At 41.3% G+C, this 27,505-nt stretch overlaps 1 protein-coding gene across 3 annotated transcripts in view; it reads left to right on the top strand.

Annotated features, from left to right (window-relative positions):
- The window catches only part of SLC41A2 (solute carrier family 41 member 2), a 41,912-nt gene extending 14,949 nt beyond the window's left edge, over window positions 1–26,963 (top strand). For 2 of the 3 annotated variants that reach the window (XM_083700500.1, XM_083700499.1), the window contains 5 exons: window positions 3,960–4,107; window positions 5,471–5,550; window positions 13,714–13,845; window positions 14,956–15,104; window positions 23,910–26,963. In XM_083700500.1, coding sequence (XP_083556626.1) covers window positions 3,960–4,107; window positions 5,471–5,550; window positions 13,714–13,845; window positions 14,956–15,104; window positions 23,910–24,095 — 695 coding nt within the window. In that variant the 3' untranslated portion in view covers window positions 24,096–26,963. Of the gene's footprint in view, window positions 1–3,959; window positions 4,108–5,470; window positions 5,551–13,713; window positions 13,846–14,955; window positions 16,797–19,512; window positions 20,306–23,909 lie in introns of those variants that run through there. The other variant, XR_014555604.1, reaches the window with a different exon arrangement.
- The last annotated feature ends 542 nt before the right edge of the window (window positions 26,964–27,505 follow it).

Genomic DNA, 27,505 nt, shown 5'->3' with positions numbered 1-27,505 from the left:
TTACGTGCAGTTTTTATTACCATAATTGATATTTGTGCAGCATCCCACACACAGATTATGTGTATGAAGATAATCACATGAAGGAACTTGACCATTCTTTGTAACTAGATGATAGGCCTCTTCCCGCCTCCTTGCCTCCCCTTTGCTCCACTTGCCCCCCACCAGTTCTCCCTCCCTTTTAGCCCAGACCCTTTTAAACTGGGAGCTCTCTCAACTCTTTGGGGTCTGATATTGCAGTGTTGATTGGAAAATGCAGAGGAAATGTATTTAGCATTGGGTAATCCCGATTACCCAAGCGTGGCCTAATGCGTGCAGATACGGGAGAAAAGAAAATGCACATTAGATATGGTAGATTAGGAAGAGCGGCTGCATAGCAAAGCAAATTGATTGTAAGCAATACAAACCAAAATGCAGACAGCGTAAGCACTGCAGCGAAATATATTTAGTGCGCTACATTATTTTTCTGTTGGATCCTAATTTGTACCTCCCCATAATGCTCCACTTGCTTTATTATGCCAATTAAGAGTTTGTCTAAACTGGAAAAAATAAATATTCTTTGCAATTGTCAGGGTTAGCAGTTTGGAGACAAGGAGGTACCACACAGGCAAATAGTTCAGTGGGGAAGCAGGCAGAGCATCAAAGCAGGTAAGCAAGAGTACGAGAGGAGTACAGTCTGTGTCCAAGTATGAGTTGCTCAAACTGAGGAACTAGGCTACAGTGGAACCTCGGGTTACGTACTGTTCTCCTTACGAATGCTTCAGGTAACAAGCTCCGCTGACCCGGAAGTAGATGCCCCTAGTTGCGAACTTTGCCCCGGGATGTGAGCAGAAGTCACGCGCCGGCGGCACGGCAGCAGCAAGAGGCCCCCATTAGCGAAAGTGCGCCTCATGTTAAGAATGGTTTCAGCTTTAGAACGGACCTCCGGAACAAATTAAGTTCGTAACCGGAGGTTCCACTGCACAATCAGAAGCTTTGTTTACCATATTTATAGGCTACTCTAGAACAGCGTTTCCTGGGCAATTCACAACAAGAAATAAAACAACTGAGAGTGTGATAACAATAGCATAAAATGCAGCTTACAGACAAGTCACAGAGAGCAAAAAAGGAACCAGATTTAAAAGGCTGTGGGTGTGTGGATTTTGTTTGACACTGGAATGGAAATGAGACCATTTCAGTTGCGCCAGGTGAGTCACCACTGCTGAAAACACCTTCCATGCCCCAGACCTCAACTGACAGGAGGAATTCAGAGATGAGCCTCCAAAGGTGTCAAGGTTTGGTAGGTTTATGGTGGAAGCTTATTCCTGGGACAGGGGGGGACCCTTTAGACTAGGAGTGACTAACCAAAGCCCTCCAAATGTTGCTGGATTCCATTCCCAACAGCCCTAGCCAAAATGGCCTGTGGTCAGGGATGATGGAAGCTGTAGTCCAGAGCCACAGGTTAGCCACATGCGTTTGAGACTTGCCTTTCCTAGCCTCTTCTGACCTACTAGCTATACAGCCATTTTATTGTCATTGCAGTAGCAGTCCTGAAGCCCGCAGGCTAGCAGTTCATTCCTCTGACAAAATGCCACAGTGCTTCATAACGTGCCTTGGTCCTGGAGCTGAGGTCCTCTGTTTTGAGTCCCAGTGCCTTGAACCAACAAATACTTTCCATCCATCTATCATGGCTGGCATTTGGGAAGCGAGTGCATGTTTTGGTGGGTTTGCTGCTCTGAAGAGGATAAGATAATTTTCTGAAAACGTTCTGTTCTGTATAATTAGTTTGATTCCATTCTGGGGTAATGTTATAATCCTTTTATTCTTTTTGGTTAATAAAGTATGTGAGTATCTGTGTGAGTATCCCCTTGGAACACTAGAGGGCTCTATTGGGCTATAATTTGGACATCTTTTTGAAGCGCTGGCTGCAGAAGTTTTAGTTTGAGAATCAATGGAATTAACTACCAAGTTAAATGTGTCTTCGATTAAAGTCCACTTGAGGTTCCTTTGCTGGGTGCAGTGGGATGTAGACCTTCCAAGATTATGAGTCCTGCAGTCTTTTCCCCATAATCCACAGTCATTATTAATACATTTTGCCGTGACTAAGACCTTTCCTAGATGTTTCTGCCCATCTCTCTGCTTAGTCTTGCAAATAATCACTCCCATCAGATCTCATCCCTTTCCAGCAGGAGAGGTGAGGAGTGTGTATCTTTGCTTGCTATAATCCTTGATCTCTCTCTTCCTGCCTACAAGACCTACTTGGCCACAGGCTGCCCCACCAGGTCCAGGGACTATCAGCCAGCACTGCTGAAAGTCTGATTCTATGAGAGCAAAACATGAAAACATGAAAAGTGCTTATCTGTGGCATATATTTTTCACTTTGTCATTGATTTTAGTAGAAGCAGAGATTCTTGTGCAGATTGTATTTTTTTTTTTTGGGGGGGGGGGGAACAACACTCTTCCATGAATGTTAAGTAACATTTCTACCTTTACATTCTGATAGGTAATTGTATTCATTGAAGGTGATTAAATCACAAATATGGCCGTTTGATGTATCTTAGTCCTTGGGTTGTTGTAGCTATTAATAAGATTACTTACACATGTTGTTGCTGATACTGCATCATACTTCTAGATCATTTGTTCACGAACAAGGAATATATGCTATAGGATTCACTTGCTTCCCCAGCTCAAGAACCCTTTTGAGGCAATTGCACCTACTTTTCTTCCCACAATGGTTTTAAGCTTACTGGACTGCTTTGCTCCAGTTCCCAGCCTCTTCATTGTGTTGCCTGGAAGGAGAGGAAGATTGCCATGGGCGTCACTGCGGGCTCTGATGTCAAAACATTCATTCAAGTCCCTATCATTTTTTTCCTGTGTTGTATCTCATTGCTGTTATTTTATTCTTGCTAAATTGTGAACAGACCCAGCTGAGTAAAATAATTCACTAGGACAGCACTGTTGTTATAGTATAATGTACAGTTATGAAAACAGGCTTGATTGTGGTTCAAAGGCCATATGGTGTTGGACCGGAATAAACTGGGCAATCGTGATGTGTGAGCTCATCTTCTTGCATAGTTAGAAAGAAGAGGCGCAGATGGAAGGTTGGGAGATTAAATAAAGAACCAAGCACATACCGCTTTTAAGACTTCTAAAAATACCAAAATAATTCTGTAGTACCTCTTACTGAAACAATTAATTTAGTTGTCACAGTGAACGGATGAGAATGGATTTGTGCAAAGTAAACAGGCAGTCCTTAACACCGGATATTCTCTTGGCCTTCTTTAATACTGAAAAGTTTTGAGACTTATCCTTGTTATTACTAGAGCTAATTGTGTTCTAGCTCTGCTAGAGCTAAATTACAATTGCATGAACAATTGCGCCCAGAATATTTCATATTCACTTGGGCTTTTAATTCTAAATTAATTTTACAAAAAAACCTGTATTTAAAATATGATTGGCAGTACCGGTACTTATTAATGCTTTAGGTTTGCCACTGGTGCATGTATCAAGCACGATCCCAAACTGTTGCTGTCTTTAGGTCTCAACAAAGAACTAGAATGCCTATTTGTAGAACAAATTGTTTGTGGCACAAATTGTAATTATTCAAACAGAAAATAAGATTCCTGAGACTGACACCCTAAGCCAGGCTTCCTCAACCTCAGCCCTCCAGATGTTTTGAGACTACAATTCCCATCATCCCTGACCACTGGTCCTGCTAGCTAGGGATCATGGGAGTTGTAGGCCAAAAAACATATGGAGGGCTGAGGTTGAGGAAACCTGCCCTAAGCTTTCTTTCTTGGAGTTGAGGCCTAACTGATAACAATGGGAATTGTTCCCAATAAATTTGTTTAGGTGTGAGGAGTAAAAGGTTTGCAATCGACAGGTATTGTAGGGTATTATTTTCTCTAATATGGTATAAGAATAATATATAAAACTGTAATAAAAATACAAATAAACATGCTGGTTTTTTTTATTTATTGCAGAGAAATATTATTATATATCTCCTTTAGCTGGTGCCTTTTTCTTGGCTCTGACTCCTATGTGGATTATAATTGCTGCTAAACACCCAGCTACAAGAACTGTCCTCTATTCAGGGTGGGAGCCCGTTATAACTGCTATGATCATAAGCAGGTAAGTAAATTGCATTATAGCTGAGTACAGGATATATTTTTTAAGGGACCCAACAATATGCAGAGCTTAACTGAAGTTAAGTACATTTATGTCCCACTGACTTCATTGGGAAAATTAAGCTGCACTTTATTGTATTATTATTATTGTTATTATTATTATTATTATTATTATTATTAAATTATTCATTGAATTTATATCCCTCCCTTCCTCCCCAAATAACACAATTTCAAAGCAAAAACAAAGCAAACAACATTCTGAAACAGCTAAACCATTCTAAAAACAATTGCAATGAAAAACATTTAAAAGCACTATATTTTTTGGTGTATAAGACGCCCCCCCTTTTTTTTAACCCAAAATTAAGAAATTTAGTTGTTTAGCTTTTTGGTGGGGTTGGGGAGGTCACTTCCGCCAGTTGCTCACCCATCTGCCCGCCACTGCCAATCACTCACTTACCACAGCCACTGCTGATCGCACACCTCGCCACAGCCGCCAATTGTCTGCCCACTCGCCGCCACCAACAGCCCACTCTCCCACTTGCCGCAGCCATCAATCGCCTGTTTGCCTCGCCACAGCCACCTATCGCCTGCCCAATTGCCACAGCCAATTGCCAGCAGGCCTTGCCTCAGCCACCAATCACCCGCCCAGTCGCCACTGCCAATCTCCTGCTTGCTGCTGCCATTAATCGCATGTCCCCCCCCCCCCTGCATTCACCATCTGTTTATAAGACGACACCCAATTTTTGCCTAATTTCTTTTAGCAAAAAGCATCATCTTATACATGGGGAAAATACAGTAGTTACAATTTAAAACATTCTTGCATCCGATGATTTTGTGGTTGATAGGCTCAATTTTCTTCAGAGACCAAACACCTAGGTAAACAAAAATGTGTTCAGATTCCTGAAAGTTAATAATGGTGGAGACAGGCACACCTCACATCTTGTCCATTTTAAATCCGTGGAACTTAAATGTATTATTTGTGTTTTTCATACCAACAAGTCTATAACTGCTGACTTGCATGCTGGAACTGGTTTGTGGGCCAAACTCTGTTGTATTTTCAGGTCTGGGGGGAAGAATTTACAATAAATTATAATTATGTTAATGTTTTAAGTGATCCTTTATGCAGCTCTCCCACAAATCAATGAATCGTTTTTCTTCCAGGAATGCTAAGAACCCGTAATATTTTTGGTAGATCTGTTTCTATAATTTCATAGAGCAAAAATATAATAAACCTCAGGCAGACAGTAGAGTAATATTGAGTTTCCAGAATAGTTTTTTTTAAAAAATATATAACATTGTTCCTAGAATTGGGATTATTTTTAGCATTCTGTCTGACTGTGTTTCAAACCTTGAACTTTCTTTTTCAGTATTGGTGGCCTTATTCTGGACACAACTGTATCTGATCCTAATTTGGTTGGGATTGTTGTTTATACTCCAGTAATCAATGGTAAGGCAGACACAGGGTTTCTTAAAATTGCTGTGGCTCAATGCATGCTGGTGAGATAAAAGAATATTCTAGACTAAATTGAGACATAAGTGGGTGGGTATCTACTACTGTACGGTCACACTATAATTTCAGAGTGAAAACAGTTCCTGGTTTTGTGTTGCGACACAGGAAAAGATAAATATACATTCAGACTGTGAGCGAGAATGAATTATTATTATTTTTTTAAAAAAAAGCTGTCATGGTTTATACATTTAGAACTCCCAAAACAGATTTTAAAATATTATCCTAGAAATGTACACTTGTATCCATTTGTGTAGGTAGAAAGTGCCTTTAGTATCTTCAAAATATTGTAACATTGCTACAGTCCAATGTGCCCCATCAATACACCTAAGCAATTATGTTCCATTATTCCGAATCATTCACAGAGATGAGATTATATACCACACACCTTTCAAGTACAGTTTATTAGATAATATGTAATAGCATGAAAAAGCACAGCAGGTTATTAGAATAGCTTTGCAAAGTGGTGGTGTTGAGTGAATGAAATAGTATTGATTTTTGTGTGTGTGTGCACATACATTTTAAAAGCATATGGAGAAGTATATTGGAAACCTTCCAGTTATTTAAATGTAGATCTTCTTTGGAATCTTGGCAGTTAATGAATTCCACAGGCCTCCAAGCAGCATTGTGTCAAGGCTTCAGAAGGTAAAAATGTTCGAAAGAACGTTTTGTCCAACTGACATTTGTTCATTCTTGGCTTCCAACTTGAAAGGGAATTGCCATCAATAAAATATATTAGACTAGCCATGCCTCTTACTGGAAGCCCACTTCCTCAGACTGAAGGCTGTGTGTTTGCACTGACCTCTTCCCACAGGATTAGCCTGTGCAATATATTAGCATGACAGAGCACATCATTTTCCAACTAGATTTCAACTTCCTTCTAGATTATCAGGGCCAGTCCATGTTGAGTCCTCCTCCACCCCACTCTCTAATGTGTAGCACAAAGTACCTTAGTGCCCTGATATTCTTAGTCTGCATATTTTCCCACTCCACTGTGCAAAGCTGGCCTATGAGGGCAAGGAAACACTTAGCACAGTGATATCAAGCCATTCTATAACATGCACTGTACAGTGGTACCTTGGGTTAAGTACTTAATTCGTTCTGGAGGTCCATTCTTAACCTGAAACTGTTCTTAACCTGAAGCACCACTTTAGCTAATGGGGCCTCCTGCTGCCGCCGTGCCGCCACTGCACAATTTCTGTTCTTATCCTGAAGCAAAGTTCTTAACCTGAAGCACTGTTTCTGGTTTAGCGGAGTGTGTAACCTGAAGTGTATGTAACCTGAAGCGTATGTAACCCGAGGTACCACTGTACTGCATTATTGGGGCGGGGGAAAGAAATAACTTAGTCAGAGGCTGCCATTTTTCTACCTGCCGTTGTTCCTCTTTAGTGTTTTAGTTTGCAGTTTTGCCAGGCAGGTTCTCCTTAATGTGATTAATTAAAGCACACTTGGGAAGTCTGAGGAGTGATTTCTTGCCCCTCTCATTTTAGAAGTTTCCCTTCCTTTCATTACATACACACTCAAGGTTTTTCTTTTTCTTTCCTCAAGGTAAGCCCACCAAAGACTTACTTTTAAAAATCTGGATTTTAAAACTTGCTGCCTTAGGGGCACTTCACATTTTGCTGCCATTTGTGTGTTCAAGGTTTGTGTTTCTAAGCTGTCCTTTTCAGTGGCAAGTGTAGCAGCTTTCATTTAAACTTGAATTTCTTGCCCATGTGCATAGCGCAGGAACTGTGGTTTTGAGAAAAATGCCAACCATCTCAAGCCTCTCACACAAAAATCACATGTTTGGCACCACTGAGTTTTCCTGCTATAGACTTTTAAAACATCTTAAAAGACTTACTGTGACAGCTCGCCCCCCCTCACTTAGAGACAACTAGCTACAGTATTGTTGGGATATGTCATATTTTGAGGTGGAGAACCAAAGTAATTTAAACAAACACAGTTATTTTTCTTTTCACTAAGGACTCCTCTAATAGTCTGATCTAGGACATAAGAGCAGTGTCACAGAATGTCACTTCTCAGGTGCATTCCAACCACATTACTTTTGAGAAAATATGCATAGGGTCAGCCTATATGGCATCAGTGGGAAACTTTCAGCCCATGGCCGCAATTTGGCCTGCAGGCTCCTCAAAATGCCAATCATGTAACACCATTTAACACCGCCATTCAATAACTTCAGTGTGCCCTTCTACCTTCTGTGACTTTCTAGGGTTAGAATTAAAATTTTAACATATATATATTTCATACAAGTCTCACTAAGATTGAGAAGGACTAGAATGTACAATTTGCAAAATGTATGTAACATTTATGCATATATACAGTAGTACCCCAGGTTATATAAGCTTCAGGTTAGAGACTCTGCTAACCCAGAAATAGTGCTTCAGGTTAAGAACTTTGCTTCAGGATGAGAACAGAAATCGTGCTCCGGTGGCGCGGCGGCAGCAGGAGGCCCCCATTACCTAAAGTGGCGCTTCAGGTTAAGAACAGTTTCAGTTTTAAGTACAGACCTCCGGAACGAATTAAGTACTTAACCCGAGGTACCACTGTAAAACACATTTTAAGAAATGAACAGTTGTTTTGTCCCTGCCCGCTGTTACCTCTGCCTCCTCCTTCCTCTCGTCCTGCCTCCCATCAGAATGTGACTCCTGAAAGGTTAGCCACGTTGAATCTGGACCTTAAGCTGAAAGTGTTTCTGTGTGCTTGCAGAGGAACACCATGTTTCAAGCAGAAAAATATCATAACAAATTATTTTTGCCTTTCAGATGTCAAAGGGCTGGTACCCTCCAGCTTCCTAGAATACTTAAACTGTTCTATTATTATGTACTATTTGCTGCCAGTTGTTGTGTCCAGAATTGTTGCGCCGTGCTTTGTGCAGCAATCTGTGACTTCTGTCTGATGTTTTAATGTCTTCATATCCATTTTCCTGTCTTGTAATAGCAGTAATAAGTATGCCCTGGGATCATGAATTGTTGAAGGGTGGGTTAGAAATCGAAATAACAATTACAGTGGTACCTCAGGTTACAGACGCTTCAGGTTACAGACACTTCAAGTTACAGGCTCCGCTAACTCAGAAATAGTACCTCTGGTTAAGAATTTGGCTTCAGAATGAGAACAGAAATTGTGCAGCGGCAGGCCCCATTAGCTAAAGTGGTAGGAACAGTTTCAGGTTAAGAATGGACCTCCAGAATGAATTAAGTTCTTAACCCAAGGTACCACTGTAAAGGAATAAATAAGTATGTCTTTAAAGAAATAGTACATTAGGTGGGGAATTTTGACAGACTTTAGGCTACTGGTTCTTTATGAACATCTTTGGCAAAGAGGAACTACTTGAGATTTTGAGCATTAGGCACCTTCACTTGTTTTTACCAACCATCCTTAAGCTGACTTTGTTACGCATTGCAGGCACAGCTGTGATGAGCTCGGTTAAAGAGAAAAATGACATTAAACTGGAATTGCAGTTCATAGTTTTTACATGTGAATGTTAAGAAACCAGCAGGGCAATGGCATACAGATCTACTCAGTCCCATGGACTTGCAAAATCATTCCTTATAATATCGGGGTACACCTCAATAGGAATAATGTGTGCTTTGAGCACTGAGGGCTGTGCAAAGCAAGGCTGGGAAACTAACTGCCCTCTGAATGCTGCTGGACTCTACCCACGTTGTGTGGAGGCTGATGAGAGGTGGCAGCCAACAACACCTGGAGGGCCACAGGTTCTCCACCCCGGTGGGAAGTCTTTATGCCTCTATTCAGAAGCTCCCCCCCCCCCCAATATGGTCAGTTTTTGAGTTTCTATAGCCAAACCTGTTTAAAAGAGGTCATTCAGTTGCAAAAGATTTGTGCTAATAATTTGGTATATGGACAAGCTGTTGTGTTCACAAGCTAATCTCTACCACATGTACCTATTTAATAGCTTTCTACTACTCTTCTTGAGGTAATTAGTCTGTTGAACAAGTCAGGTAATTCAACAGGCATGTTAGCAGAGAAGCTATTAGAAGCTAAAACAAATTGTCCATTATGTAAAAACAAAACAAAAAACCCCAAGAAATCCTTACTTCTTGAAGGAAACAAGATCAAATTAAAAGTTCAAAATAATATAGAATAGTTTTAAACTTGTAACACACAAGTCCTTTAAGAACTAATAACAAGATTTGAGAGAATCAATTAACAAATAGTCAGCATGCTGTACACCAATGGCAAAAGGCAATGGTTTCTATTTTTTGACTTACTAATAAGGGTCAGACTAGACATGACCCCATTTTGCTTAATAGTTTTGTAGTTCATTGCCTTGTGCTTATGTTGTTGCATTAAGGATATTATATATTTTTTTGTTTTGTTTTTTTAAGAACTGATATGCCACCAAGGAATCTGTTGGGCAAAGAACAGGTTTTTTTTTAATGTGCATTCTCACAGTTTTTGTTATAATTTAAACTTTACTGTAGCTGCATGAGGGCTTCAAATTTAATCAGAACAGTAGTTTGCGGGGACCTAAATCTTTCCTCTCAGGCTACTTCTGTGATCAAAATTGCCTTTTTTTAACTGCTTTTTCTCCCTTGGTACTATGGGGGAGGGGGGCACCAGATCCATGTATCTTTTTCCTCACAGGAAGAAGAGCAGTTGGCTGAGGCAATTTTGTTGGGAGAAATGGCCTGAGAGAAAAGAGTTAAGCACCTTGTCCTCCTGCCTCACCATTCCAATCAACTCCAGAGCACCTGATGGTTGCAATAAATAAAATAGGAGGCATACGGCATGTCTCTAACATCACAGTGAGCTGCACACCATTCAAGAACTTGTAAGAAATCCCTACGACTGGTTTTAAGGGCTTTAAGGTTTTTCTGTAAGCCTGCACCAAGAGAGAAAGCGAAATTCAGCTCCTGTATTAACTCACCACTTCTTGATCATTGCCAAATCACAAAGCTGGAGTGACACAAAGGGCAGAAATCCACTGTTGAGAGCTAGACAGGGCTCTCATGGGCTTTTTGGCCTGTCCACCTCCCACCTGTCCACATGTGAACTGTGCATAGGCCTGGCCAAGGGTCACCGTGGTCGAGTATTTGCTGAGGGTCCACACTCCAGATCCTGGGCCTGCTGCTGCAAGGAGGTAGAGTCACTAAGGGCCTATCTACACTTACCTTTCCTATGCTCTTTCTAGGAACCATCCAAACTGCAAAGCTCTGAATCTGAGCCCCCCCCCCCCCCGTGAAAACCTGCTCTTTAAAGCTCAATCAGAGCAAACAGCAGTCCGTGGAAAACCCAAATTGGCATTTGCTCTGATTGAGTGCTAAGGAATAGGTTTTCACAGGGTAAGCTTTGGGGGGGGGGGGAACCAACCAAACCCCACACTCAGACACAGAGGAACAGTGCAAAAGGGAAGAGTGGATAAGTCCTAAGGTAGAGGGGCCCATGGAGATGTCTTGCCCAAGGACCCTCCCAAACCTTGAGCTGACACAGCACAGCCCATCCTCTCTCTAGGCTTCTGTGTTGTCTTAGTTATGTTTTCCCCTTGGGTCCTCTTTTCTTTATGTCTGCTGCCCTTCTTTCTAGCCTACTACCAGCTTTCTCCTGCTTTTTTGAAAGCCATCTTGTCTATTGACTGGTCTTTCTAGAATACAGCTGTTCCTGTTCCTCCTCCTTTTAAGCACCCTCTCCCTGAGTAGCCCTTTACTACTCCGGTTCCGTGTCTCCAATAGTACTTTCCTCTCCTCCTTACTGTAAGTATCTCCAAATGCGGCAGCTAGACTGGTGACTGGGAGCAGCCACCAAGACCACATAACACCAGTCTTGAAAGACCTACATTGGCTCCCAGTAGGTTTCCAAGCACAATTCAAAGTGTTGGTGCTGACCTTTAAAGCCCTAAACGGCCTCAGCCCAGTATACCTGAAGGAGCGTCTCCACCCCCACTGTTCAGCTCGGACACTGAGGTCCAGCGCTGAGGGCCTTCTGGTGGTTCCCTCACTGCGAGAAGTGAAGTTACAGGGAACCAGGCAGAGGGCCTTCTTGGTAGTGGCGCCTGCCCTGTGGAACGCCCTCCCATCAGATGTCAAAGAAATAAACGTTTAGAAGACATCTGAAGGCAGCCCTGTTTAGGGAAGTTTTTAATGACTGATGTTTTAATGTATTTTTAATCTTTTGTTGGAAGCTGCCCAGAGTGGCTGGGGAAACCCAGCCAGATGGGCAGGGTATAAATTATTATTATTGTTGTTGTTGTTGTTGTTGTTGTTGTTATTGCCTGCTTTGCATCCTTTTTCCAGTCTCCTTGCCTCAGGGCTCTCTGTTCCTCAGCTCCTCTTTCTCCTCAACCCTTAGCCACCCCATCCCCTCTGCAAGGCTTTCACCGACAGAATCCGGAGTGCAAATTGCTTTATTCCCCAGAGTAACTGAGTGGTCTGAACCACCACCTGCTCAGCCCCTCCGTTGCAGGGGACTCACTCCTACAAGCACAATAAGATTCTAGAATGTGTTACATAAATGGAACTTAGGAGTCTTGAGCCATTTTCCAAAGCCTTATCACTTTCACATGATATGTTGAAACAGATTGCATTTGTGTTATGGACTGGTAGTGCTTACAGTTCTGTACTCCTTTGGATTGAATGGTTTGAGAGCCATTGAACAAAAAGTAAAAAGAAAGGTAATGATTGCCTCCTTGTTACTTGATTGGGAGGAAGTGGTTAATATGTGCAGAGCACTTTTTCCAAGTGCTTAGATGAGAACGAGAGAAATATGCCTAAAACTACTTACAAATTATTATTATTATTATTATTATTATTATTATTATTATTATTATTAGTACCCCGCCCATTTGGCTGGGTTTCCCCAGCCACTCTGGGCAGCTTCCATAGAAACCAAAAAGGACTAAAATATCACACATTAAAAACTTCCCTGAACAGGGCTGCCTTAAGATGTCTTCTGAATGTCAGGTAGTTGTTTATCGCTTTGACATCTGATGGGAGGGCGTTCCACAGGGCAGGCGCCACTACCAAGAAGGCCCTCTGCCTGGTTCCCTGTAGCTTTGCTTCTCACAATGAGGGAACCACCAGAAGGCCCTCAGCGCTGGACCTCAGCGTCCAGGCAGAACAATGGGTGTGGAGACGCTCCTTCAGGTATACTGGGCCGAGGCCGTTTAGGGCTTTAAAGGTCAACACCAGCACTTTGAATTGTGCTCAGAAACGTACTGGGAGCCAATGTAGGTCTTTCAAGACTGGTGTTATGTGGTCTCGGCGGCCGCCCCCAGTCACCAGTCTAGCTGCCGCGTTCTGGATTAGTTGTAGTTACCGAGTCACCTTCAAAGGTAGCCCCACGTAGAGCGCATTGCAGTATTCCAAGCGTGAGATAATCAGAGCATGCACCACTCTGGCGAGACAGTCCATGGGCAGATAGGGTCTCAGCTGCATACCAGGTGGAGTTGGTAGACAGCTGCCCTGGATACAGAATTGACCTGCGCCTCCATGGACAGCTGTGAGTCCAAAATGACTCCCAGGCTGCGCACCTGGTCCTTCATCATAGATGATTTGAAGTTCACATTATATAGGCTCTTGATCTGCTTTTGACACTTACTAGTGTAAGGCCTGCTCTGTAAGGCTCATCAGATTTTAAACTGCCTCAGTTGGCATTCCACCCTTCTTTTTTCCATGTAGCTCCATTAGCAGTACAGTAGTACCTCGAGTTAAGTACTTAATTTGTTCCAGAGGTCCGTTCTTAACCTGAAACTGTTCTTAACCTGAAGCATCACTTTAGCTAATGGGGTCTCCTGCTGCCGCTGTGCCGCCGGAGCCCGATTTCTGTTCTCATCCTGAAGCAAAGTTCTTAACCCGAGGTACTATTTCTGGGTTAGCGGAGTCTGTAACCTGAAGCATATGTAACCCGAAGCATATGTAACCTGAAGCGTATGTAACCCGAGGTACCACTGTAGTAAGTCCTCAGCTGAGCTGACCATCATGAAATGAGAGGCTGCTGTTTGTATGCATCTCTTGCCTGCTGTGTGACAGGCATAAAGCAGTCAGATAGAGATAGCAGGATCTTTAATGCTAGATTTGTTATGCTGCATTGTTACCTAATTATTAATAAACAGTTAAATTTATTTCCCCCCTCTGTATTATATAGGTATTGGTGGTAATCTAGTGGCAATTCAAGCAAGCAGAATTTCTACATATTTACATTTACATAGTGTTCCTGGAGAATTACCAGAAGAAGCCAAGGGTTGCTATTATCCATGCCGGACATATTGCGGTACAGGTATGTGTTATGCATCTCCCTTTAATGCATAATCCCATAATTAGACGGCTGCCAAATGAAGAAATGCTAGAGATTTAAGAGATAATTAGTCTCAGAAGTTTGTCTAGAAAGCATTTATTAGGAATTTCTGGAACCTTTTCAGACCTTAGTATTTGATAGGGATGAAATTACTTGCCATCAGTAGACCCAACATTCCTAAGGAAGTCAGAATTTCCTCCTCCTCCTCCTCCTCCTCCTCCTCCTCCTCCTCCTCCTCCTCCTCCTCTTCAGGTCCGGTCTGGTTAATAATGCCATCACTGAAAAGTTAGCCATAACATACATATGTAGTCATTCTTTGTGTTTGAGCAGCAACTCTGAAATTTTCTGACCACATGGAGACTTAAAAGAGTGGTCCTAACCATGTCTTCTCAGAAGAAAGTCCTATTGAATTTATTGGGGCTTATTCCCAGGTAAATGGGGTTAAGATTGTAGCCTTAGACCATTGAAATTAATGAACATGATCAAGTTAGTTTTAATATGTTTATTCTCAGTAAAGCTTGTTTGAATGCCACCCTTAGTATTTTTAGAAGCATTGTAAGATTCTGATGCTTGCTAGAAGGAAGTTAACTATAGAGGAGTAAGAATTTTAACATTTTGCTTCACACACACACACACACACACACATATATATATATCAATTATTAATTTTTAATAGTTTTCTGGAACTTATAGGAACTGATTGGTTAAAACCATAGGTAGGCAAACTAAGGCCCAGGGGCCGAATCTGGCCCAATTGCCTTCTAAATTCGGCTTGCAGACAGTCCAGGAATCAGCATGTTTTTACATGAGTAGAATGTGTCTTTTTATTTAAAATGCATCTTTGGGTTATTTGTGGGGCATAGGAATTCTTTCATTATTATTTTTCAAAATATAATCTGGCCCCCCACAAGGTCTGAGGGACAGTGGACTGGCCCCCTGCTGAAAAAGCTTGCTGGCCCCTGGTTAAAATTAATCCTAATGGTATTACTACCAAAGAAAGGTTAACATATTGTATGCATATCAGTACTTGTCAAAAACGTGATTTTTCTAAAGCACTAAGCTGACCATGTTATTATTTATTCTTATTTTCAGGAGTAAATAATAAATCAGCCCAGGTTCTTCTACTCTTGGTGATTCCTGGGCATTTAATTTTCTTATATACTATTCATTTAATGAAGAGTGGTCACACGTCCTTGACTCCAATCTTCATAGTGGTATATTTGTTCACAGCCCTTTTACAGGTAAGGATAAAAATATCTGAAAATATTATTATTAATGTCCAAAGACTGTTACATTTAAAGTTTGTTTTCAAACATTTTAGACAGAACAAGCCAATACCTTTTCCCATTATTAATCCATCTGGGGTGTAATTAGTTGCTATGGCGCACATCAACTTTTGCACCTTTAATTTGAAGGATTCTTGAACTATTGTTTTCTCCCCACACCTCCAACTGCCTTACTTCCTTTTGCTTTTTTATGATACTTGCATCTTTTGTTCAAGACAAACATGTTTTTTGTTAGAATTACTTAGGTTGTATTAGGAATCTGTGTAGCATTATGGCAGGAATCATATTGTATGAAAATATTCCATCAAGTTCTTTTTATTTTTCATTCTTTTTCTGTTATTAACAGAGCAGTCTTCTGTCTTTTTAAATGACATCTCTGTTATTATTGTTTTATTAGCTGTACTAGCATTCACAAACCTCATTGCATTGCCAGTCAGGCATTGAAAAACTGTAAGCTGTGCACACAATGGCTCTTTTAACTCTCCATCTTTCACTATTCATATATGTTGTTTTGTGGCAGCTGTGGCAGCCCCTTATACCAGCAGACCTTGGTAGCAATGATGAGGATAGCTTGGCATTTGAGTCCTTTGTTTCATTACGCATTTCTTAAGATGATATGTATAGTTCAGGGTTAATTTGCACCCCAATCCTAATTTTGTGTGCGTGCCTAAATAACTGCCTGCACCCAAGTGGTATGTCTGCTGAAACATGCTGAGGGTTATATACTAGGCTGCAAGTCTTGCAGTCATCAGAAGCATGTCTACTCAGAAGTAAGTTCCATTTAACTGAATTAGATTTTCTCCAAGGTCTGGCAGGGCAATCTCATACATGTTTACTCAGACCTAAGTCCTGTTTGGTTCAGTTAGATTCCTTCCTTGTAGCTTAGAACACAAACACACACTTAATACAATAGCCTCATTATTAGGGTTTTTTTTTTATTTCTACCTTCTTCTCACATATATAATCTCATCGATACACCCCCTTTTTTTAGCTAGCATGACTGGGAAATCTCACTAGCAGTTATAGTCCAAGAGTCCAGAGTGAAATCATTGTACAAACAATTTGGTTGCTTAAACATCTTTTGAAAGTTGTGGCCTCTGGGGAAAAAACCTCACCTCCCAGTCTTAAGCCCCTATAGGGCCCGTCAGAGAGGATCATTTTGAAATTCAACAACAGATATTACTTGGTTTATCCACATATGTTCTCAGGGAATTATTGGGCTACCACTCCTAAGCGCTTTGGCAATCACTTGTAAGACTATCAATTTTGAAGGTGCTATGACTCTTTTGTAAGACATGTGACTAACAGGAGTGGTTAGTGAGGAGGGGCAGTGGGCACACCTGGCCTTCCAGCAGCAGAGTCACTGCCCCTTCCCAGGATGGGAAGGTTGGCAGGGAGGTCAGTGCTGTGCAGACGCATGGGCAGAACCAATCTGGTTCTCCCACAGTGCTGACTCTGCTTCCTTGCCCCTGCCCCTCTCGCTAAGTAGTAATGCTGCTGCTAGGAGGTCAGGTATGTGGCAATACCCTTCCTCACCAATCACTCCTGTTCAGTAAAAAGGTAAAGGGACCCCTGACCATTAGGTCCAGTCGTGGCCAACTCTGGGATTGCGGCATTCATCTCACTTTATTGGCCAAGGGAGCCAGCGTACAGCTTCTGGGTCATGTGGCCAGCATGACTAAGCCGCTTCTGGCGAACAAGAGTAGGCGCACGGAAACGCCAATTACCTTCCCTCCAGAAAGGTACCTATTTATCTACTTGCACTTTGACGTGCTTTCAAACTGCTAGGCTGGCAGGAGCAGGGACCGAGCAACGGGAGCTCACCCCGTCACGGGGATTCAAACTGCCGACCTTCTGATCGGCAAGTCCTAGGCTCTGTAGTTTAACCAGCAGCACCACCCTACTCCTGTTCAGTACCTTATGAAAATTACTCTCATTTTAATTATCAAGCAAATGAGTTGCATGTCAACACCTTCAGCAATAAAAGTTTCCAACATAGCTCCATTAGTACAGCATTATTGTTTGTTTTTTTCATCTTCATATTGAGGCCACAATCTGTATCTTACACCACCTGCATTTTAGCAAGTAAGCTGAAAGCATTCTGTGTTTGAAATTGAAATTAATTTTTCCAGAAAGGCAGAATAAATATATGCCCCAAAGCAACAATCAGTTATGAACTTCCCCCAATGTGAGTTGATTTGATATAGCATTGCTTTGTCCTGTCTAATTCATTATTCATTCAATTGATTTTAGGGCAAACCTCTGCAATTCTGTATTTGCATTTTCCTTCCTTTGTAATGATTATGGCAGCATTCTGAACCTGTTCTTTGTGTTAGGTTAAAATTGCTTCATTAAAGAAAATGTGTGACTTTCTAGACTTGAAAGTAGGCATTAATATGTTCATTTTTCTTTTAAAAAAGTGTTTCCTAGTGAATTGACCTAACCTATCAGACACAGTTACAAGATAACAGTAGAATTAATGCAGTCAATAAATTTCTCTTGTCTCATTCTGGTCTTTGTAAGTAACTCTGAAATAGTAAACAATTTGAAGGCCTATGATATCACACTGGAGGGCAGAAGTGTTGAGAGAAGTCCTTTCCCCAAGAAGCTGTTTTAGAGCTGCCAAACCCACCACTCTCTATTCTATATATAGTAAAATACTGTTTTGATCAGTGTTTGACCCTAGTTTGCTATCCTACTGGTTGGCACAGGACTGCCCACATTACTATTAAAGGGAACAAGTGGAACCTGCAACCAAATGTTTCCCTACATCCACACTGTCTAACAGAAGTGCTCCTGTTTAGGGTTCCAGCCAGCCAGACATTCCTCCAGATCACTGTTCACTATTAGGGCTCAGTTAAGGCCAACGCTTTGTTTCTTTGTTTACATTTATAAACTAGCCCACATTCTATAGGATCCCAGGGTGGTGAACATACATAATAAAATCCTCAAATGCTTAATTTAAACACTACTACAATCATTAAAAAAAACAGTGAAAATAATTTAGTGTCAAAAACATTCACACCACTCACAGTCTTCCCCTAAATCCTTCATGAACAGATGTGTTTTCAGCTGTCACCTAGTGAGGGGGACAGCCCTATCATTGTAGGGAGGAAGTTCCACAATGTGGGGAAACCACAGAGAAGGCCCTGTTTCCCCATTGTCACAAATGAACCCATGTTTGTTGAAGGGACCATGAGATGGGCCTCCACTGGAAATTGAAGGGAGAGGCATTGCATCAAGAAGATGGGTCATGATCAGTTTAGGGTTTTGTGTGTTAAAGTCCACACCTCGAATGAGGTTTGTTTGCGAATCAGCAGCCCATGCAGGTTGCACAGGACTTGTGTTACATGATCCCTTCTTGCCACACCTCTCACAACATGTGCAGCTCCAGGTTCTGAACTGTTCCCAAGGATAGCTCCATGTAGAGCAGATTGCAGTAGTCCAGGCAGGAGGTTAGCAGAATGTGATCTCTCATGGTCCAGGCTATGTCTGACTAGGAAGGTTGTCGCCGGCAAACCACCCTAAGCTTAGAAATAGGTGCTTCCTAATCACTGAAGGGACGCAGGTGGCGCTGTGGGTTAAAGCCTCAGCGCCTAGGACTTGCCGATCAAAGGGTCGGCGGTTCGAATCCCTGCGGCGGGGTGCGCTCCCGCTGCTCGGTCCCAGCGCCTGCCAACCTAGCAGTTCGAAAGCACCTCCGGGTGCAAGTAGATAAATAGGGACCGCTTACCAGCGGGAAGGTAAACGGCGTTTCCGTGTGCGGCTCTGGCTCGCCAGAGCAGCGATGTCACGCTAGCCACGTGACCCGGAAGTGTCTCTGGACAGCGCTGGCCCCTGGCCTCTTAAGTGAGATGGGCACACAACCCCAGAGTCTGTCAAGACTGGCCCGTACGGGCAGGGGTACCTTTACCTTTACCTTTACTAATCACTGAAACCACCTGAGCCCCAAATGGTGAAACTGGACCTCAGAGTACCCCCAGCCTACACACCTGCTCCTTCAGGGAAGTGTGACTGTCAAGGACAGATCATCTTCCCAGTTCCCAGACAAAAGAACTGCCTTCTTAAAGTACTCATGTGTTATCAGGATTCAGTCTCAATTTTCTGGTCCTTATCTAGCCCATTGAAGCCTCCAGGCATTAGTCTTATACCTGCCCCAAAGAGTACAGTTTACATGCCTACCTCATATAAACAGGCAGGCAGTTCCAAAGTGTAGAAGCTGCCATGCTAAAACATGGATTTCGTAAAACTGTGGAATGAGTACTACATTCCAGGTCTGGGACGCGGGTGGCGCTGTGGTCTAAACCACTGAGCCTCTTGGGCTTGCTGATCAGAAGGACGGCGGATCGAATCCCCACAACAGAGTGAGCTCCTGTTGCTCTGTCCCAGCTTCTGTCAACCTAGCAGTTGGAAAGCACATCGGTGCAAGTAGATAAATAGGTTCCGCTGCGGCGAGAAGGTAAACAGCGTTTCCATGCGCTCTGGCTTCTATCACGGTGTTCCATTGCACCGGAAGTGGTTTAGTCATGCTGGCCACATGACCTGGAAAGCTGTCTATGGACAAATGCCTGCTCCCTCAGCCTGAAAGTGAGATGAGTACCGCAAACCCATAGTCGCCTTTGACTGGACTTAACCGTAAAGGGGTCCTTTGCCTTTTACCTTTACATTCTAGGTCCTCAGCTTCCTACATATAAAGCAACTTCCTACATTCCTGAACAGAAAAAATAAATTTTCTGTGGATTTCAGTGGAACTTATGTGCAACTTTTTTTTTTTCCTGGCTAAGAGCCTGACTATTTTAGAAGAATATTAGATACTTGGCACGATATCAAAAAAACAACTGTACCAATTTTAGTAACGGAACACTGCGGCCCCAGGTACAACGCACGATTCCCTCACAAAATGTGTTTGCATCACAAGATGAGTTCAGAGGTACCCTGAAGATTTCTATAATTTAGGTGGCATAAAATATCTATTACTTCAAATGGCGTATATTCTTGGCATGGTTAAACAATATGTTCTGTTGAAGTCCCTATTTGTTGAATTAACCTGGATCCATCTGCAATGCTGGAGTGGAATACAAACTATTCTCAAAAAACGTTATACGTTCAAGTGATTGATGTATTCTTTATAAAAAGGACAAACGTCTCTGAGACAGCTGTATATATGATTGAATGATACTTTTTTTTAGAGAAAATAATAATAAAATACAGCCTGCTTGAACTATATTCAGCTGGGTATAAAGAAAAAGGCTTCATTTTCAGACTTGTCAGCCATCATCAGACTGAAGGCCAGACTGGAGTAAGGAAGCCGTCAGTTTTGTGATTCAGGGTTTGTGACTTTCAAAGGCAGCCTCTGTACTTCGGGTTCCTGCTGAGCCAGTAAAGAGCGCTCTGGAATTTTCACACCTCCGAGGCAAATCTCAGAACACAGTTGTGTTAAGGGCTCTGGGAATAAACAAGTAATGGGAAACTCTAGACATTATTGCCCAATAAATTTGGCAGGGTAAAATAAAATTGATTGTATCCACTAAGAATCAAAATTGTTGTTGCCCTGCAAAACAGCACGTTTTGAATATTCCTTCTCTTGTATGTCAGAGAATTCATTAGATTAGTTGCCAGCCCTTCTCTGTTAAAAACAACACTCTGTTTAGACCCCTGGCAGTTAAATATCATTTGGGAACATTTATCCCTTAAATTGGCTTAAAGCAAAATTCGAAAAGCAGATGGTGATACATTTTGAGAAGAAAAATTAACAAAAGCATAATAAGAGCACATTTGTGTTGACCGTTGTTGCTTCAGCTATATAAAGACAGCCTATTATCTCTATGTTTATTGCCCTAATGAGACTGTTCTAGTATCCTGACAAGTGAGGGCCACACTTTTCCTCCACTCTTTCCAAGCACCATCTGCATGTTAAAGCTCAGTGTCCAAGCAGACTATTTTTTGCTCCAGAGTTTTGCCTGTGAAAACCCACTTTTTGAAGCTCGTTTGGAGCAAACAACAGTCTGCAGAAAACCTGAATTGACATTTGCTCAGATTGAGCACCGAAGAGCAGGTTTTGTGGGGGAAATGCTTGGACACAGAGCTTTTAAGCATGGACCTGTGAGTGGAAAGAGCAGGTCAAAAGATAAGTGTGGATAAGCTCTAACTCTTTATGTCCTGAATATTTTTCTGCAAGTCAGCTGAGCTAGGATATTTGGCAAACCTTGCCTAGAATTCCTAGTTAGGGAGAAGAGGACTTAGCCATGAGTCCCAGTTTGGACCACATGGCAACCCAAACTCTGCATGGTCTGACTGACTGTGTCGTGAGAACCAGTTTTACCATTTGCAAAGCCGATTTAATGTGTAGAAACCCACTGTTTAAACTCACTTTCTGAGGACTAACTGTATGTTAATGAACTGCTATCTGACTCAATCTTAAGACTGAGCTGCAGTTTAAATCTAATTCCAGTTCTGGACTACATTAGTTACTCAACAACCCAGGTTTGGTTCTTGTTCATGTTTTTAGAATAGAGTTGTACAGATCTGATATATTTTTGATGAAAAGTGAAATAATGGGAAAACCTAGATAAACGGATCATTGGTCCAGAGTGTTACTTAGTGTGAAGGACGAATGAACCACATTAGACCACAGCATCACTAGTTTTAGAGGCAGTGGAGATGTTACGTTTAGATAACAAACTGATATTCATAACAGGAATAGAAAAGCACGGAACATAAGGGAGACCAGAAGTGGGCAGAGTTCCAGTGGGTTTCTGCTAGTAATTGTGCCAGTTCTCTTTTCCCACCAGGGAATAGAATTGTGCGTGACTGCAGTCAAAACAAAAAATTTAGAACTACTTATTAATATTGGTACCAAATTGGTGCATATCTTATAAATGGAAGCTTAAGGCAAGGCAGAAGTGTGAGTTGTATACACACAGACTCACTTCATTGGGTTTTGGGGTTGGAAAATATAAGGAAGTATATTTGTGCTGTCTCCTTACATATTGTGCTAAACCGTAGTGTGTGTGAACAAGCCACAGCAAACCTCAGGTTCCCACACGCCACCTCTCCACCCCTCATGTTGCTGAAAGGACCCAGAACTGTGGTTAACATTAACTATGGTTAACTTACACCAGACAGCTTAAGAAACCATGCTTTGATGTTGCCTTGTTTTAAACTAGCCAATATTAATATCATTATTAATATTATTTGTTAGTCTGGACAGTGCAACAAAGCACTGTTAATCAGAAGTGGAAGCCATGCAAGAGAAGGGGAGAGGAAGGGACATAGCTCATTGTGGTTTGTATTATGCTAAACCATGGTTTAACATGATGTTCAGATGTGGTCTATAAGGCTTTTGGTTCTTTATGACAATAGGAAGGCAGAAAAACCTACATTTTGTTGTAATATAAATATTTGCTTTCCTTCAAGTTTGCTTTTCTTTTCTACCCAAGGACAAGCAACATTTCAATTACCTTGCCTCCAGTGTTTCTCTTTTCATACCCCACATAGCTGTTTCTCAAATGTCCTGAGCAGTCAGGAATATATTTGAATGTGAAACTTCAGTTTCGAAAGCATTTTTAGATAAACGACACAATGGTATGTGCTTTAGTTAGCTTAGACTCCTCTTTATTAGAATTTCTAATAATTATCCCCCCCTCAAGTAATGCAATCTCTGCCCAAATGCCACTGCATGTTCCCACTTGTCACATCTGTTTCCAGACTCTTTCCCACCCACTCTGGTCCTCCACAACCTGCACAACTTGGCAGAGGAGGACAGATTTGCCTTTGATCGCCTTGCTAATGTTGTGGTGCTGGCCAACTGAAAGAAGAGACCCAAATTAAAACAATTCCTCATTTAACGTCGCCTTCCAGGATACTGGTCACGTTTACGTCTTGGAGCCCAGAGATGGACAGCTTCTAAGGGATGGGGATGTGAAAGGCTGGCTTCACTGTCCCTAGTCTCGCTCTCTGCCTGCCTTGGTAAAAGAGGAGCTGCCTCAAAGAATCTGACAGTCTCTTCCAAAAAAAACATGTGCTTTCAAATATATTTGTTTGGTTTGCAGAGAGGAGCACACCTAGCACATGCATAATTAGCTGAGGCTACAGAGCCGCCTTTTCAGCAGGGAGATGTATCTGAATAACTTATACATATTTCATAATGGAAAAAGGGCCAGAAAATTGCTAATTTGAAAACCATATGGTTACATCTTAAAAATTCTTTTGTAGTACAAATCAAAGGTAGGGATTCTCTTAGAAGTATTAAATTATTTCAGTGTGCCTAATACTGTAACATCTAATTTTCCATTTTAGCTATTTAAATAATATTTAAGAAAACGCACGCTTTCAAAATGGTATTTGAAACATTGAGTCTGTATACCAAAACTCACAGTGGACGTGCCCGCTTTTTAAATTGTTTTGGACTCAGGAAATCTTTTGTGTGTTTTGATACAGGAACAGCTTGGGTTATAAGTCTTTATTTCCTGAAGGTCCAAATTGATTTAAATCTTAATCTTGTCTATTTTTTAGCCTACAGGCAATCTTTGCAAAGTATATAAAGAACCATGAGCTCAACCTTTCTATTCAAATAAGTTAGTAGAAATAGTGGATTTAAAAATTTGGCTTTGTAATTTGGAATTTATGCGATGTGATTTAATTTGATGTGATTGGCCAGTTAATAAAAATTATTTTTTTTAAAAAAAATAATAGTGGATTTCAGATGCTGCCATAGATATCATGTCAACGTGATTTATATATTTTTTCATTTTGTCATAGGTGTTTACATTGCTATGGATTGCAGACTGGATGGTTCATCACTTCTGGAAAAAGGGAAAAGATCCCGACAGTTTTTCTATCCCTTACCTTACTGCTCTTGGTGATCTCCTTGGAACTGCCTTACTTGCCATGAGTTTTCACTTTCTGTGGCTCATTGGTGATAGAGATGGAGATGTAGGAGACTAATAATGCAGACAAGCACACTAGCTGATCCCATTAGATGAAGATGACAAACAGGAGACAACCACTTGGCTTACCATTTCATCTGAAGAAGGACTTCAAAACAGTGGTTGAATTTGGATATTATTGTAACTTAAAGGTGGCACTGATATCAAATCGCCTTAATTTTAAAAAGGGGGGGGGGAGATATGTGGAAGTGTGAAAATAGGCTTTAAATATTTTTTACACTGCAGGGGAGTGTGGCTGTTTCTTGCTGGCCACAGAAACAGAAAGGCCAGCCAGTATTGTACCAAGAAACAAAGTCCAGAAACGTAGTTTATGGGCATTTAGTAGCAGAAAGATGTGACTTAACCACTGATGTGTCTCTTCATCACAAATTTACTTTTCAGTGAACAGCCTGACTGCATTTCAACTTATAATGGGTTCACAGTTACAGTTAAATCTTCTGGAATCAGACACCATTTGCTAAATAAGTAAAACAGATGATTTGTGCATGTAATAAAGGAAAGTTTGAGCAAGACATTCTACAGGGTATTCAACACTCCTTTTTAGTCGCAGGTGAGACAGAATAAAGCAGCTTCTATTCCAAAAACTTGTTTAATCAGCTGAAAGTGGGAAAGAAGTTTCTAACAGAGATAACGCAGTAGTATCATGCATGGACGTTAATGTTGTATTAATGATTGTATTTTAAAAGGTTCAATGGCACAGTTTTAAAATGTTCAATTTTGTCTTTTTGCAGTTTATTGTAAAGTATTGGAAATTAAGAAGAAAAAAGTGGGGCTTTTGATATGTAATTATGGGGGAACTGCAATATAGATCCTGAAGAGAGAGAATTGGTGAAAGGGTGTTTTTTTTATTTTAAGAAATAGTTGAAGAGAAAGAAACCGTGGACAAATTCAGCCAAGTAGTTCTGCCACACAATTCCATCCAGCAAGTGGCAGCTGGAATTTTAGTCTGCAGTCCTGTATGCTCTTACTTTTGGGGGTAAGCCCCACTGTGCTCAGTGGGACTTTCTTCTGAGTAAAAACGTGTGAGATTGTTCAGGGCTTTTTTTTCCAAATTCTCATTGGCTAGAGCAATCCTATGGAGGCAGGGGAGGGAAAATCTCTGGCAGATCTATTCTTTAAGAAGTTTCTAGCCTTTAAGAAGATCTAGTCTTTAAGAATCTCTGACAGATACGGTCTTTGAAATTTCTGATGGGTTTATACCAGCAAGGACAGGAGGTCAGAGAGAAAATAAGCACGCCAGTTCCAGAGCTGGTGTATTTTCGCTCCATTGTTGGCGGGGTGAGTAATGTCAGGAGATGGAAGGAATTTGGATCCCATAGATCCCAGATCCATCCCTAACATGTCCCATCCCTCCCTGCCCCTATCAGAGCACCAGCTGTGGAGGTTTCTACATCTGCAACGAGGAAGCCTCTCAGAATGGTCCTCCTCTGTTCAGGTCTGCAATGTCCTATAGTTCCTGGAATAACCTTGCAGGGATCATGGGATCGTACCCTTACTGCAAAAATATTTGGGGTTGCTACTCTAACATTCTGGAGGATTCAGGCATCTTTCAATTCAGAACAGTGCTAGTCTAAAGAAATAGATTTCCCCAGCACTCAAACGGGGGGAATTTCATAACTGATAATGAAATAAACCAGAATAGTTTGGTCTGAGAAAATGCCATTGCCCATGCCTGGTATGTCAGTTGTGTGATGCAATTAGTGCTTTGTAGAATGTGATTATGTGAGTATCACAGGTACCTGTTGACTAGTGCCTGTGGCACACTGATAAAGAAATGAATATCTCCCATCGTGTCTGCACCATTTCAGGTTTTGTGTTTCAAAATATCTGTAAAAAACCCCAACACATTTTCCCATTGTAGTACAGGAACTTTCAGGCAGGTTGCAGTCCTGAAATTCATTTGTGTAATGCAGCTCTGCAGCATTATATGTTATATCCCAAACTTTACAGGCCTTATCGCTATTTATGTAATTGGAATGTGGGGGTTTGGTGGGAAGATTATGGCTGGGAAGTTTATGGCTGGCTTTGTGTGCTGCCTTGGGTGTTCTATAAACGAAGCAAATAACTTTTTAAACCATGGCAGCGCAACCGCTCCCCCCTCCACAAACCACAAATGTGGCCATACAAGTTTAATTGTGATGAATGGGCATTTTGCACTTCCCATTAGTATCAATGGAATTTGCACAAGGTGGATCCCTTTTCAGATATCCAAGTTACATCTAGTTGATTTATTTCAAATGTGGATATGCAAATTAGGCAGTGAAAGTTATGTACGAGACCCCGGTTTTCACATGCTGACTTTTATTGATATAGCCAAAAAAAAGTTCATAGGCCTAGTTGCTCGCTGAGTACCCTCATCTTCAAAGAAGTTCAAGATGCTGGCAGCTGTTTGGCTTTCTAATTGAAACCTTACATGGATAACTTTCCCCACACATTAAAAGCATTAAAAGCTTTTGCATAATTATGACCGGACTGCTTTGCTGCTGGAATTGCAAGGCTAGCACATAAAATAATATTTCAGAATTGTGAAGGAAAATTGGACTGTCCTCTAGGTTCCCTTGTTCCCCTTAGTCTGTATTAGCATTAATCAGAATGGTACATTGTCTGTAGTACTGTAGATAGCACTCCTATTCATTTTGTTTTAAAAAGCAGTTGGTGATAACTCAGAATCCTTTAATTTGGGGATATAGATCTAGAAGCAATTAAGCTTAATTCTGGTTGAGCTACCTTTATGTGGAATTATGGTCTGATGAAAAATATTTTAATGTTTGAAGAGGCTATGGAATTTTAAAGTTTTTGGAACCAAACCCACATAGCTTCTGAGAAAAATACAAATAAAATTTCTTCTGTTTTTAATATATCACTATCCATTTAGTGTATGTGTGCTACTTTAATTTGTTTGGGGCTCAAGATTTGTGTATGCTGGTGCCTAAGATGTACTCAATATACCAGACCAGAATAACATTCTGTCATACTACTTAAATATAAGGATGGAGATATATATATATATATATATATATATATATATATATATATATATATATATGAAAATATAAGGAAAGGTAAGCAGTAATTGCCAGGGGACGTGTGTGTGGCAGCACTAGCAACCTCTAAACCAGGCATGTCCAAAGTCTGTTTCAGGGGCCTAATCTGGCCTGCTGGTCGGTTTAATCCAGCCCCTGTGGGCAGTTTATTTCCTGAGGTAAAATCCTAAAAATACCTCAACAACATCAATCCTAAAGACAAGCTCAACAAGTTTGGGGCAAAATCATAAAAAAGCTCAAAAACATCAATCCTAAAAAGAGGTTCACAACTTTGGTCGGCCCTCACAGCCCTTCACTTCATCAAATCTGGCCCTCTTTGGAAAAAGTTTGGCCACCACTGCAAACCATCTGCCATTAAATGTAC

The sequence above is a fragment of the Podarcis gaigeae genome, assembly GCF_964106915.1.
Source record: "Podarcis gaigeae genome assembly, chromosome: 10".
Taxonomy (NCBI): domain Eukaryota; kingdom Metazoa; phylum Chordata; class Lepidosauria; order Squamata; family Lacertidae; genus Podarcis; species Podarcis gaigeae.
The sequence above is the reverse complement of the archived record's forward strand: the minus strand, read 5'-3'. Positions and strand labels throughout refer to the sequence as shown.